The 14693-nt window shown below is 48.4% G+C and overlaps 1 protein-coding gene across 3 annotated transcripts; it reads left to right on the top strand.

The window, feature by feature from the left end:
- Positions 1-11192: 11192 nt before the first annotated feature.
- On the top strand, positions 11193-14279 carry LOC117854112 (HVA22-like protein a). Of its 3 annotated transcripts, none has more exons than XM_034736405.2 (6): positions 11193-11461; positions 12509-12535; positions 12640-12762; positions 12919-13159; positions 13658-13794; positions 13903-14279. In XM_034736405.2, the coding sequence occupies exons 1-5, from the start codon at positions 11406-11408 to the stop codon at positions 13769-13771; spliced, it is 561 nt and encodes a 186-aa protein (XP_034592296.1). In that variant the 5' UTR covers positions 11193-11405; the 3' UTR covers positions 13772-13794; positions 13903-14279. The 3 variants fall into 3 exon arrangements, with proteins under 3 accessions (XP_034592296.1, XP_034592295.1, XP_034592294.1); XM_034736404.2 differs by having other exon boundaries at positions 13658-13817; positions 13919-14279; XM_034736403.2 differs by having other exon boundaries at positions 11195-11461; positions 13658-13817.
- Positions 14280-14693: the final 414 nt, after the last annotated feature.

Genomic DNA, 14693 nt, shown 5'->3' with positions numbered 1-14693 from the left:
GCCCAAGCTGATCAGTTAGCCTCTCGAAGGTGACAGGTGAATGTACGTACGTAACGGTACGGCGCCGATGGACTCGACCTGCCGGGAGCCTAGCAATGGCCGCTGGCTAGTGGAGCGCCGCTGAAAGCAAGGTGATTTTGGCCTGGGTGTCGTCCATAGATCTATGGTGTTATCACAAGATTTGGATAGTCTTAAATATAGAGCTGAACATCAAGATACATCTGACATGAGGATCATGATGCAGGATAGCGTAGTCTATATGGAAAGACAGGAACTAGAGGATTAGAAAAGTACTCATTGTAATAAAAGTATAACTCCTTTAGTCGCATCCAACTAGTATTCTTGTAACCAACCGACCTGTAACGCTACCCCTGATAAGGCGAGGCAGGGACCCCCTCCAAAGCGATTCAATCCAACCAACACACAGGACGTAGAGTATTACGCAATATAGTGGCCCGAACCTATCTAAATCGTGTGTCTGCATTTACCTTCGAGTTCCTAATCTCGACGAACCCCATTAACCAATACACTACCTCCAGAACCCCCCTCGGTAGGTTACCGGGTTAAAACACCGACAGCTGCGCGCCAGGTAGGGAAACTCACCAAGAATCCACTAGCGAACTCGATAGCACAAGTCTTCATTAAGCCAATTGTCGCATTTGAACCAGGCGCGACGTTTGTCTTTGGTTCCTGGGTTTGCATCGCAAACGGCGCTGAAAATTTCCACCACCACATTGCGTCAACCCCGGAGAAGAAGCAGTAAATGATGAAGCTCCAACGCCAAGCTCTGGAGGATCTCGTCGAGAATTTCGATGAATTTTCAATTTCTGACCTAGTCAGAGGTTGGGGGACACGTCCGAGTTCAACTCAACTTCTCCCGCGCCGTTGGATTGACTTTCACAAGTCGACACATAAGCTATTGTGCGAGTTAGACTACCAACTGAGTCGATTCCCATTTGGACTCCGCAACGCAGCCACTATTTATCAGGCCACCCTGTCCAGATCACAATCCAATGTGGATACGATCGAGGACCTCAACTACTACTCGGATCCGGATGAGGAGACTCCTTTATAAGGTCCGCAGCAGGGCCTGGTAATCACATCAACTTCCCAAGATAGATTCGTCTACTGGCCCAACATGAAGCCATCTGCTCTTGCCAAAGATGACGATTCACGCCTCATCGCCTATCTCGACACTCTCCCATACCAGGAGAGAGCTCCTCTGTCGCCCATCTACGAGGAAGGCGGCACCACGGAGGTCATCACTTCAAGCTCGGGAAGCCACTCTCCAGAGCGAGAACTCTTCGCCGTCATTACTGGATAAGAGGACGAAGAAGAAGAGCAATAGGATAGAAACCCGCGACATGAGCGTCACCCGAATGACGTCTCGCGGGATGAACTCATCGCCAACGTTGTCAGAGAAGAGACCAAAGTTCAAAGAACTCGACGACGAGCAAGAAATGTCGCAAGAGCATTGCACTGCCGCCACCTTGCAGCGGACCTACCAATCTAGAACCTGGATAACGCCTTTGAAGCAATTCAAACGCGTCACCATCATACTCCCCTAGCTACCGTCGCGTCTATTGATCTCATCACCCGTGCGATGCCTCAGAGCAAGTACACAAGACAGTTAGCTGAACTGGCGGAACTCGCGTACGAACAACTCGATCAGCAGAATCCAATACAGTCAATCCAACGCTCCTCATCCCAACGAAGTCAACATGGCAGGAACCATAGAGGCCCTCCGTCCAGACCAAGCCAAGCTAGAGCTGAGGTAGTCGAGCAGGACCCTCGGGAGGCCGTGGCCGCCGAGGGGCTAACCCAGAGCCTGAACGCCCAGTAGAAGACCTCCACAACAAGATCAACACCAGTCGCGATGATCGTACCATCATCGACGGACAGTGCCGCGAGCGCAAGCAAAAAGTCGAACACCAAGGAGATGATACTAATGGGTTCCCCGCCTTCTCAAGTCGTGTAACAAGGACAACTCTACGCGAAAAGTTCAAACCCCCGGGTATCACCAAGTACGATGGCAAACAGGATCCAGTCCAATAGCTCCGGTGCTACTCACTGTTAGTACAAGCAGTTGCGGGAAACGACAATACCAAAGTCATCTACTTCCCCATCTACATGGAGGCGGCGCCACTCACATAGCTCGAAATCATTGGATAAGAACTCCATCGACTTGTGGAAGGATCTCAAGGTAGCATTCACAGCAACTATGCAGGGGCAATGCAACATCCTGGCAATGGGATCGACTTGTCTCTAGTTAAACAACAAGAAGGCGAGACCCTGCGGAGCTAGTTATGCCGCTTCTTCGACAAGAAGGCAACAATCATGGATGTCATGGAGCACGATGTTATTGACTGCTTCCAGAACAGCCTCCATGACTGCCGGATGTTCCAGGACTTTGGCAAAAGACGCCCCGCTGATGTCAAATCTCTCAAGATCATGGTACAGATGTGGGCAGATGAAGAAGATAGGGAGATTGAAAGGTTTGAGTCCAATCACAACAAGAGCTAGAACAACAACAATCAGAACAATGACCAATGCAACGACAAGAACTGCAACGATCGCCCCAACAATGACAACCGAAATAACTACTCGGGAAGTCACAACCACAAGCACAAGCCAGACAATACTGTCAGGGCAATTCCGCAGTCATCCAAGAAAGTTGGTGGCAAGAATCAAGACAGGCCCTCATTCAACAAGCTCCTGAAGAAACAGTACCCATGGTACCCATACCACAAGCACTCTGCGATAGATTGTTTCAGTCTACGAAGAGTCATGAAGAACCTGCCAGAGCCATCTGGCACCAAAGACAAGGACAAGGCCAAGGAAGATGAAAATGATGGTGACAATGGCAAGTTCCGGAACTAATCCAACACTGTCAACGTCATCTTCGGTGGAACCCTAGGTACTGCTACTAAGCAGTCCCAGAAGCTCAATCCTCGAGAGATAATGTCCGTTGAACATGAGACGCCAACATTCCTCAAATGGTCCGAGATGCCAATTACTTTCTCCAGGAAGGACCAATGGACTAGTTTCTCAGACTCAGGACAGTATCCCCTCCTCCTGAACCCGGTTGTCGCTGGTTCCAGACTTACTAAAATACTCATCGACAACGGTAGCGGTCTCAACGTCCTGTTCGCCAAAAGACTAAGGAAGATGGGCCTCGACGTCAGCGATATGTTCACCCCAAGGAACTCTCCATTCTATAGGATCGTCCCGGGCAACACGGCTGTACCCCTCGGGCAGGTGGTTTTGCTATTTACCTTTGGGACCAAAGAATACTACTGGACAGAATACATCCGATTTGAGGTAGCGAACTTCAAAATATCATACCACGCCATCCTTGGAAGACTAGCATTGGCCAAATTCATGACCATCCTGCACTACGTATACTTAGCACTCAAGATGCCAGGACCCAAGGGAGTACTCTTCCTGCGTGGAGACTTGAAGAGGTCGTATGACTGCGACACGGAAGCCATGGAGCTAGTAGCAAGTAGCCAAGTACCAAACTTGATGATGCAAGTCTTCACCTCATCCAAGAAGCTGTCCCCATCAGAGCCTGATATTCCAGAAAAGAAGTTGGGGTAACCAAGGTCAAGTCGGCAAGGGAAGTAGACATCAAAACCATTGACCTTGAGACTAATGAAACCTCCAAAATAGCCCTGACTGGTATAGGGTTGGATCCTAAATAGGAAAGTGTGCTCGTCAGCTTCCTCCGGGCCAACCGAGACATCTTCGTGTGGAAACCAACGGACATGCCGGGGGTGCCTAGGGAGTTGATCGAGCACTTACTCAACGTGAATCCAAAAGCTACACCAAAAATGTAACGATCTAGAGAAGTTGGAGCATGATGTGGAGAAAGAGACGTAGATGTGCGAGGATGGTGAGATTGATCTGGTCAATGCTATGAAGACCATCTGAGAGCACGAAACTGAGTTGGAAGCTGCCAAACTCACTCTAAAGGAGATATCTGAAGTGGCCCAACCAATAGCGAACATAGTGGAGCATCCAATTGAAGGTGTAGAGCCCCATCCGCTATTTGAAGTACTCAAGGACGTGCTAGGGAAATTCACCAGCTACATTCAGAAAATGGTGAAGTTTGTCTCCAAGCAATTGTTGGGCTTCGTTAAGTCTTCCTATCCTCAAGCTGATCTGGCTCCTGTTGCGGAAGGTATAGTGGAGGACTGCTCTAACGAGCTCTTCAAGCAGTACATGCACGAGATGGACCCATTGCAGAAGAAGTAGCCAATCATCTAGTCCTTGAGTAGTTTTGTATTAATGCAAACATTAGTTCTATATTGAAAACATGATATGAATGCTTTGTAATGTAAATATTTCTAAGTCTTGTTGCAATCTTTGTTGATTTTGACTTGTTATTTTAGTGCATCTAACAATCTCCCCTGATATTTGCTCATACGGTAGATGTGAGTATCTGCGCACAAGACTTCTTTGATAAGCCTCATCAAGCACTAGTTGTAAGTACTCTTGTTATGTGTTCCTTTGTTGCGGTGCACGAGTACTCAAGCTGCTAGGCTGTAGACTTCTTTAATAGAGGTCTCTTTAGAGTTTTGACGACTAGAGCCTATCTTTACAACCTCACTGAATTGTATCGATGTTATGCTCTGGAAAGCCTGGAACTGCAGACTTGTTATTACAAGCCACGACTAGACAGATTTGTCTGGTGGATAGTCTCTAAGGTAGTTAATCAACTCCTAAGGTATTGATGGCTTCTTTTTTGCAAGCCGCCGAGGGACAGATGTATCCAATGAGTTAACTAACTCATGAAGTTTACTGCAGACTTGCTTTGCAAGCCGCGATTGAAAGATTTTTTTCCAATGAGTTGAATAACTCATAGACTTGTTATTACAAGCCGTATTTGCGTGTTATTACAAAGCTCATTAGAATTTTGCAGACTTGTTATTACAAAGCCACAATTGGGTGATTTTGCCTAGGGAACTGAATAGCTCATTAGGAGTACTGCGAACTTGCTATTGCAAGCCGCGATAAAGCAGAAATAAGTAGTCGAATTATGACAAGGATATGACTGCTTTATTGAATTGTAAATCTACAACTAGGGCCAATGGCCGATCTATATTAAGGATAAAATCGATAGAGATGCTTGATGTTCCACGAGTTGTCGAGGTCTTCACCAGAAAGATGTTGGAGCCTATACGACCTAGGTCCAGTGACCTTGGAGATGACGAACGGTCCCTCCCATGGTGAGTTTAGCTTGTGCAACCCCTTTGTGTCTTGGATACACTTTAGGACCATATCACCTATATTGAACGAACGTTCTTTGATGTTTCGATCATGAGAGCGATAAATTCCTTCAATGTACCTTGCAGACTAGACGAGTGCTGCACAACGAGCTTCTTCGAGGCTGTCTAAGTCTAGACATCTTGTTTCTTCTGCTGCACCTTCCTCGTACTGCTTGACTATTGGAGATTTCCACATGACATTGGCAGGTAGGACAACTTCGGATCCATAGACTAGGAAGTAGGGCGATTGCCCTGTAGGCTTGCACGACTGGGTACGGAGCCCCCAGAGGACATTGGGTAGTTTTTTGAGCCACTTGCCTCCTTTCGTGTTTCCGATATCGTGCAGACTTTTCTTGAGAGCTTGTAGCACCATCCCATTGGCGCGCTCAACCTAGCCATTGGTCTGCGGATGAGCGATAGAGACATACCGGACATCGATCCCACTATTTTCGCGGTATTCCCAGAACTCGTGATTGTTGAAGTTGGAGTCCAGTTTTGTGATAATGAGATTGGGAAAGCTGTAGTAGTGGACAATTTTATCGAGGAAGTCGAGTACTCTGTCTGCTTTTGGGCAGGTTACTGGCTCCACCTTGATCCACTTGCCAGTACTTGGTTGAATCCTCCAAGCGCCATGGGCAGTGGGTCAATCATGTCGAGCCCCCAGCATGCAAAGTGCTAAGAGAGTGGTACGGTGATTAGCTTGTAGGCAGGGACATGATGTTGCTTGGCGAAGAATTGGCACCCTGGGCATCAGCGGACTAATTCCTCAGCGTTAGCGAGAGCTGTAGGGTAATAGAACCCTGATCTGAAAGCTTTGCCCACGATTGTGCGTGAGGATGTGTGGTTGCCGCAAATGCCTTTGTGGATCTCCTTCAGTATGTCCTTGTCATCTTACTGTGAAACGCACTTCATGAGTACTCCTGACGATGCGCCTCTTCTGTAAAGCTTTTCTCCGACTAGAACATAATTCTTGTTGCGTCGTAAGACTTGCTCTGCCACTATCTTGTCTGACGGTAACTTGTGCTCTTTGATGTAGTCGATGAAGGGGACTCTCCAGTCTACGTGGATCATCATGACCTCCTGATCTGGTGTGATAGGACCTCGATCAGTGGTTGTTGATGATGACGGCTCCGTTATGGATGGCTTGTGTAGCTCATGGATGAAAACCCCTTCTGGAACTTGAGGACGAGTAGATCCAAGCTTGGATAGGACATCCGCGGCAACGTTGTTGTTGCGAACTACATGGTGGAACTCCAAACCAGAGAATTTGTTCTCTAGCTTGCGTACTTATAGGCAATACGCATCCATATTTTCCTTATGGTGATCCCACTCGTATTTGACTTGAATGATCACCACCAGTGAGCTGTTGTGGACCAACAATTACTTTATTCCTAGTGAGACTACCAGGCGGAGCCCGTGCAGAAACGCCTCATATTCAGCTTCATTGTTGGACACTTCCAGAAGATTTCGAGGACATACTCGAGATTGAGTGATCCATCGAAATACATGACTCAATGCTCTGGACGCTCCGCTGATGTTGGTAGTTGATTCTCCCACCACTCTGCCATGAAATCAACTAGGGCCTGGGACTTGATTGCAGTTCTTGATTTGAATTATAGTGACAATGCTACGAGTTCTACTGCCTACTTAGATGTTCTTTCTGTTTCATCCCAATTGTGCAAAATTTCTCCCAGGGGGAAGTCGGTGACAATAGAGATCTTGTGCTCCTGGAAGTAATATCGTAACTGGCACGAGGTGAGCTGTATCGCATACAGCAACTTCTAGCCCAGTGGATATCTAGTCTTGGAATCTGATAGCACCTCGCTTACAAAGTAGACAGGCCTCTATACTTTGAATACATGGCCTGGTTCCGGTCTTTCAACCACAATCGCCGTGCTGACAACATGAGTAGTTGCGGCAATGTAGAGCAGCAAGTCTTCGTTGGGGTTTGGTGCCGTGAGGATCGGTGGCTTTGATAGGAAGACCTTCAATTGTTGTAGGGCTTGATCTGCCTCCTTGATTCACTAAAACTTGTTTTGCCGCTTGAATAGTTTGAAGAAGGGTAAGCTCTGTTCTCCAACCTTTGAAATGAATCTGTTGAGGGCCGCCATGTATCCAGTCAGCTTCTGGACATCCTTGATGTCTGATGGGGCATGCATGTCGGTGATGGAGGAGATATTCTCGGGGTTAGCTTCAATGCCTTAGTGACTAATGATGAACCCAAGTAGTTTCCCAAAGGGCACGCCGAAGACGCACTTTGTTGGGTTGAGCTTCCACCGGAACTCTCACAAACTTGCGAAAGTTTCTCCTAGATCTGCAATCAGGTCGTGGGATTTCTGGTCTTTACATCCACGTCGTCCACGTACGCCTCCACGTTGCAGTGTAGCTGCTTTTTGAAGCACTCCTGGATTGCCCATTGATAAGTAGCGCTTGCGTTCATCAACCCGAAAGACATTGTTCTCTAGTACAAAGCTCCATATGGGGTGATGAACACGGTCTTGATCTGATCTTCCTCCTTGAGAGCTATCTGGTGATACCCCGAGTAGCAATTGAGGAAATAGAGGAGGGCATGTCCAGCTGTGGAGTCGATGACTTGATTGATCCTAGGGAGCCAGAAGGGATCCTTTGGACAATGCTTGTTGAGGTCTGTGTAGTCGACATACATCCTCCACTCATTGTTGTTTTTCTTTCACATCAGAACGGGATTGGCGAGCCACTCTGAATGATAGACTTCTTTTATGAAGCCCACCGCGAGTAGTTTGGCCAGCTTTTTCTTGATGGCTTCCCTTCTGCCTTGGGTGAATCATCGTAGGTGTTGCCTTTTTTGTGTAGCTTTTGGATTCACGTTGAGTGAGTGCTCTATCAACTCCCTGGGCACCCCCGGCATGTCCGCTGGTTTCCACACGATGGCGTACATATATCTATAGGCTCACTAGAAGGTTTGGACAGTTCTAAATATGGGGCTGGACACAGAAACGCATCTGACATGGAGATCATTTCCTGGGTGTTCGACTTCTTTCTCGCGCTCGCGGCGCCGTCCGTCGATGATGGTACAGAGGGCCTCTATGACTGCTGCCATGTTGACTTCGCTGGGATGGGGAGCGTTGGACTGACTATATCGGATTCTGCTGATCGAGTTGTTCGTATCAAGTTCCGCCAGTTAAGCCAACTGTCTTATGTACTTGCTCTGAGGCATCGCGCAGGTGATGAGATCAATAGACACGACGGTAGCCAGGAGAGTACGATGGTGACGCGTTTGAACTTCTTCAAAGGCGTTATCTAGATTCTGGATTGATAGGACCGCTACAAGGCGGCAACGTCTCTTGCGGCGTTTCTTGCTCGCGTCGAGTTTTTTGAGCTTCAGTCTCTTCTCCTATAATGTTGGCGGTGAGTTCATCCTGCAAGACGTCATCCGGGTGACGCTCATGTCGCGGGTTTCTATCCCGTTGCTCTTCTTCTTCATCCTCTTGTTCAGTAATGATGGCGAAGAGTTCTCGCTCTGGAGAGTGGCTTCCCGAGCTTCAAGTGATGGCCTCCGTGGTGCCGCCTTCCTCGTAGATGGACGACAGAGGAGCTCCCTCCTGGTACGGGAGAGTGTCGAGGTAGGCGATGAGGTACATACATCTATGGATCCACCTGAAAGTTTGGACAGTTCTAAATATGGGGCTGGATACTGAGACGCATCTGACATGGAGACTATGACGCAGGACGGCGTAGTCTACATGGAAAGACAGGAACTAGTTGAGGATTAGAAAAAGTACTCGTTGTAATAAGAGTAGAACTCCTATAGTCGTATCCGACTAGTATTCTCGTAACCAACCGACATGTAACCCTGCCCCCGACAATATAAGGCGAGGCAGGGACCTCCTCCAAAGCGATTCAATCTAACCAATACACAGGACATAGGGTATTACGAAATCTACCATCCTGAACCGGTCTAAATCGTGTGTCTCGTTTAGCCTCAAGTTGCTGATCTTAACGAGCCCCACTAACTAAGACACTATATCAGGTATCCCCTGAGTAGGTTGTCGGATTTAAACACCGACACCTTAGACACCCTCTCTGTAGGGGCATGGCAGTCGTTGCTTGCAGAGAAGGCGGGAGCCGGGAGGACGACGACGGTGATTGGTTTTTGACGTGCAGCGCCACGTCACGTGGACGGGAATAAGGAATCCCTCCACCAAGTCCCGAGGCAACGGATTTTCATTTCCTCTCGCGTGCCGTGGCTCCTGTGCGGTCCTGCCTCCTGGCGGCTGGCGCCTGGTGGTCCAGCTCTTGAGTCTTGACCGACCTCTCGCGACTCGCGCTCACTGGCACGTGGGCCCCAACGCGCGGGCCAGCCTTTCAGCTTCGCCGGCGTAGTGTTTCTGTACGCGCTGTACACGCACGTATGCGAGCTGCCCAATCCGGCCGGCCCTCGTCCGTCACGCGCCCCCTCGCCATCCATGGTTTTAGGTTCCTGTCCATCGACCTATCGCTTTCGCCCGCAGAGGGACGCCGACGACGCCTGCCTCCTGCCCACGCGCCCTCCTAGCTGGCCCGGCCATTCCCATTTCCCCCTCGCGTCACGGTCGCGGAAAGGGACGGGACTCTGCGTGCATCCACACGCCCCGCCGCCGGCTCTTCGTTAGCGAGGCTCTCCCCGCGCGCGCGCACGGGGGTTTCACCGTGTCTCGCGGTAGAAATATCCTGGTCCTGACACAACCAGGGCCAGGCGGGGGGAGCCGGCGAGGTGAAACGAACAGTGGCGCGGGGCGTCGGCTAGCGGCCGCGCGCCGCCGGCCGGCCCGTCGGCAGCACGTGTTGTTTGGACACTTCCCCCGCGATCGCGGTCGAGAGCCGAGCGGGTGGTCTACGCCTGCTCTGTCTCGCGCGCCTGCCGCTGCGTGCATTCGTAGCCGGGTCCAGTCGTGTCGCGTCGTGTCCGGACCCTGATGACCTGACCGCGCCTGCGCCTGCGCCTGCATGCGCCCGCGCACAGTGCCGTGACTGCGCGGCAGGCGTACGTACGCACGTACGTACGTGAATGGGCTGCGGCCTGCAGCATACTACGGCACCACGGGCCGAGCCACACTGTTCACTCGCATTAAAAACCGTCACGCGGACCACGCGCGCGGCGGGCGTTTGGCGCCATTTGGGTCTCGGAATGGTCACATTGCCTAGCCTGGTAACCACGAGCGAGCCTATTCGGGCAAATCGTCGGTCGCCATTGGAGTTAAAGCTAGCTGCACCTGCACGACCAGTCCACAGGAGGAGCAGGAGTCCACGAGACCACGACCATCTGTGAGTCCACGAGACCACGACCATCTGTTTGGTGCCTTTGTGGTCGCCATCGTTGACGCCTGGCTAGCACTAGGCGTCCCGGAATCTTGGGGATGCGTTCGTGGGGTGCGGAAACAATGCACCAGGATGCGGGGGAGCCATGCGTAGTCCGCGATGCTGGGCACGCTCTGATGCAACTATGCAGCGTGACGGCTGCAGACCTGCAGCCTCCCAGATGGACGGAGCTTGGAGCAACGTGTTGGCACTTGGCAGCCAAGCTCCAAGCCGGCGTTGTTTTCGGTTGGACCTGGCCTGGGGATTGACGATGACGATATCTCTCGTCTGCGTCCGAGAAAATAGAAATGTCGGCAAGCCTTCCTTGTCCGGAATGCAATCAAGCCCACCTCACGAACAACGCGGGCCACAAAGTTTATGTTAGGCCCAAATGTTTGGGTCGTGCTCGGTCCCGTGTGTGGGCCTTGGGTTCTAGAACACCAGAATCTTCTCCGATACCCCACCCCATCGCCGCCGTAAATAAATGCGACGGAAAATGATACAGTACGAACGAGCGGCGAGCGCGGGCGGTCGGTGGCCGCACATTCTTCCGCATTGACGGTAGGGCCCGCCGCCGGCCACAGAGAGTAACGTTAGGAGGAGTGGAGGGCAGGGAGGGAGGAAAAGAAGAGAAAGGAGGAGAGAGAAAGCGAGCCTGCCTCTGCCTGCCTGCCTTCTCGAACCAGGCGGCCGCCCCCAACGGCCGGCTCGCGAGAATCCGAGCCATTTTGTGCACGCGCTTCCAGGTTTTAGCTGCGGCGGCACCAGGGCAGGGGGAGAGAGAGAGTTCGTGCTATTGGAAGAGGAGGAGGCGGCGAGATGGGGTCTGGATCTTTCCTCAAGGTGCTGGCCAAGAATTTCGACGTGCTCGCCGGGTAGGGTTTTCTCCTCCCCTTTTCTCTCCCCCTCCGGCGATCCGTTGATTCTTGGGAGCTGCGTCGTTGTTGAGCGGCGATTCTTGGATGGGTTCGACGTAGATTGTGCGCGAGCGAGCGTGGTTGATCCCGGTAGTTACTGTGCCCAGCGGCGTGGGGAAAGTGTAAGGCATCTTCAGATGGTTACTTTGCAGGTTGTTAGGTCGCGGTGGGTGAACGGTTTCGGGTTCCTGGTATCTTGCTGGTGTTGCGATGAAACTGTGCGATGCTTGGGAAATTTTGATCTTGGTGATACGATTTCAGTGCCTCGGTCGATTGATTGGTAGGGGTGAGCACTGAGGTTTACTGCGAAATCTTGGATGGATGAGAGTTCGCAGCGAAAGGTTCTTTTTTTCTTTCGTGGAGGATACGTCCAGCAATCAGGAGACCTTGGAACTGTTTGAGAGGGATTGTGATTCAAATCCTTCCAAGTTTAGTTTAAAACTCAACTAACCCCAATATATTTCTAGATTTCCATGCTGGGTCTTCAATATCCTGATCTCAAAGTTTAGTGATTTTTTACTTGCGATGTGTTTTGTCTTGTTTGTATGTTTCTGGGGGAGCATTTGTAGACCCAATCTGAAAGTAGACATACCTGCAGGCAGAATGCTGCTGAAATAAGTGATTTATTAGCATCGCCTATATAATTTGAATTCAAATTAATCTGCAAAAGCCTATGCATTAAAAGCCTGCTGTCGTGTGAAATAGTACAATCATGTCATAATAGTCCGCCTTTTCATTTTATGGACTCTGGTGGATGGAGCTGACTTCTATTGAATGAAGATTACTGTATTTGTTTTAATAAATGGCACTGCCACATTGTCACATATTGTTATCTGAGATATAGAGCTTACTCTAGGAAGTAAATGTGGCACCAATTAGCATTATGACTGGATTAGATTGCCAAATGCTATCGCTGTAAATTCTAAGTTTCAATTCCTTTGGTACTGAGAGTGTTTTCTTCATATTGATACTGAGTTTTCTTTTCCCCTTTTATTTTCTTTTCAGACCAATAATATCACTTGCTTATCCTCTGTAAGTATCACCTCTATCCTGAATTAAATTCTATGCCTCAGTTTATTCCTCTTGATATTATGATGTTATATTTCTAATAACTTTCTGTTTTGGCACGTTTGCAGATATGCTTCTGTTAGAGCAATAGAGACGAAAAATCCTATAGATGATCAGCAATGGCTCACTTACTGGGTGCTGTACTCATTTATCACTTTGTTTGAGCTAACCTTTGCACCAATTATTGAGTGGTAAGTAACACTTCCAGTCCTGATCCGATGTGTTCATGTGATGACCTTTCTGATTATATGCAAACATTGTTGTTGATATATGGATGTAGCTGTGTTTGGTGCATCAAGTTGGTGAATTGAGAACTATATATGCTTACTTTAGATGTCAATTTGCAGGCTTCCCTTTTGGTCATATGCAAAGCTGTTCTTCAACTGCTGGTTGGTCTTACCTTGGTTCAGCGGTGCTGCTTATGTTTACGACCATTTTGTTCGGCCAATGTTTGTGAACCGCCAAATAGTAAACATATGGTATGTCCCAAGAAATGATAAGCCAAGTAAACCTGATGATGTACTGTCAGCTGCAGAGAGATATATTGAACAAAATGGACCAGAAGCATTTGAGAAGCTCATCAGCAAGGTACCCCTGTTCTGAACTTTTTTTTTTGCGGGCACCCCTGTTCTGAACTTGAAATCATTGCAAATAAACAAATCAAGTATTTCCTTCAATAGCATCATTCCTCTTATCTAATTCAAGGTTTCTACATTGCTGCTTAAGATGTCATCAGTGTTAAATCCGTGTGTTGCTCTTTTGAATAGCATCATTCCTCTTATCTAATTCAAGGTTTCTACATTGCTGCTTAAGATGTCATTAGTGTTAAACCTGTGTGTTGCTCTTTTGAATATGAAGTATATTATATTGGATTTTAGTCAGTCAAGTTGATCTGTTCATCTGCGAATGCTTGTATTAGTATTATCCAAGGTCTCTTTATGGGAGTGCCTCTATTACTGTATACCATTGCTTGCAAATGGCAATGTAACTTCTCCATATGCATTGGGCATATTTATGGTAGTAGCAATTATGTGTGCCTTTTCCCTTGATTTAACCACCACCATCGCTTGATAACTCTTGTTGCAGTCTACAAAGTCTTCTAAATCAAGGACCACAAGGCGGTCGATCTTGGAGGATGCTGAGGCTGAAAGAGAATCCTGGGGTGAAAATCCTTTCTACGACAAAAACTACCGGCACTAAACTACTTCGAGTTTAATCAGCTGGTTAGTGCAATCAGAATGCGAAGGTGATTTCCCAGTACTTGTGTTTGTCTTACGGATTTTCAGTTGCGTGATTTTCCTTGACAAGCTGCTACCACAAACCTCATGCAGTCTTGTTGGGTCACAGCCTGGAGACGACCTTCCCATGTTCCTGACTCGAGGACTGTACCTTGTTGCATCCACTGCTACTAAACTACGATGAGTTGTAGAGCAATTGTGGACTACTGTAAATGGAAGTAGATGCTAGTGTTGCTCGTTTATGTTGGGTTTTCGATGGTGTAATATCGTTATTACTCGTTACTAGATCTTTAGCAGGATACAAGCCTAGATTCTCAGTCCGCCTCCGCCGTTGCATTTCCTGCGTTGCTCCGTTCTACGTGTGCTCTGCAGGAATTTCGCACGCTCCTGAATTTCATTCTTACCGTGCACACATGGGGGCTCCGCTTGAATTCTTACCAAAGTAAATTAACTGTTTTTTGTGTTTTTAATTGTTGCGTGGATTTTTAGGTGATTTTGTCGATTAATTAGCTCCAGAGAACTTTTTTTTATTTTTATATATTTTTTTCGATTTTGTAGAAATATATAGCTGGATGAAAAAATTGCAAAACTAGGCTATTGTCGCCGGCTCAGCTGGCGGAAGGACCTTACCGCCGGTCGCCGGCCCCGGGGCCGGCAACAGGGGTACACCCCTCCGCACCACATTTTTAAAAAATTATAACTAATTCATATCAACTTGGATGGAGATAAACTTTATATGAAACTTATAGATCTTGATGAGATCTACAAAAACTTTATAGTTAAACTTTTTTTCATTTAATGTTATATTGGTGCTCAAATAATCGACACAAGTTTCAGATCTAAAATTCAAATTTTAGATCTGAAACTTGCGTCGATTATTTCAG

The sequence above is a fragment of the Setaria viridis genome, chromosome 4, assembly GCF_005286985.2.
Source record: "Setaria viridis chromosome 4, Setaria_viridis_v4.0, whole genome shotgun sequence".
Taxonomy (NCBI): Eukaryota; Viridiplantae; Streptophyta; class Magnoliopsida; order Poales; family Poaceae; genus Setaria; species Setaria viridis.
Note: the sequence above shows the minus strand (reverse complement) of the source record. Positions and strands in the feature narration are given on the sequence as shown.

Coding starts and splice junctions, on each gene's coding strand:
- LOC117854112 (XM_034736405.2), top strand. CDS start 11,406: ATGGGGTCTGGATCTTTCCTCAAGGTGCTGGCCAAGAATTTCGACGTG. Junction 12,536..12,639: donor ATATCACTTGCTTATCCTCT/GTAAGTATCACC, acceptor GCACGTTTGCAG/ATATGCTTCTGTTAGAGCAA. Junction 13,160..13,657: donor TTGAGAAGCTCATCAGCAAG/GTACCCCTGTTC, acceptor CTCTTGTTGCAG/TCTACAAAGTCTTCTAAATC.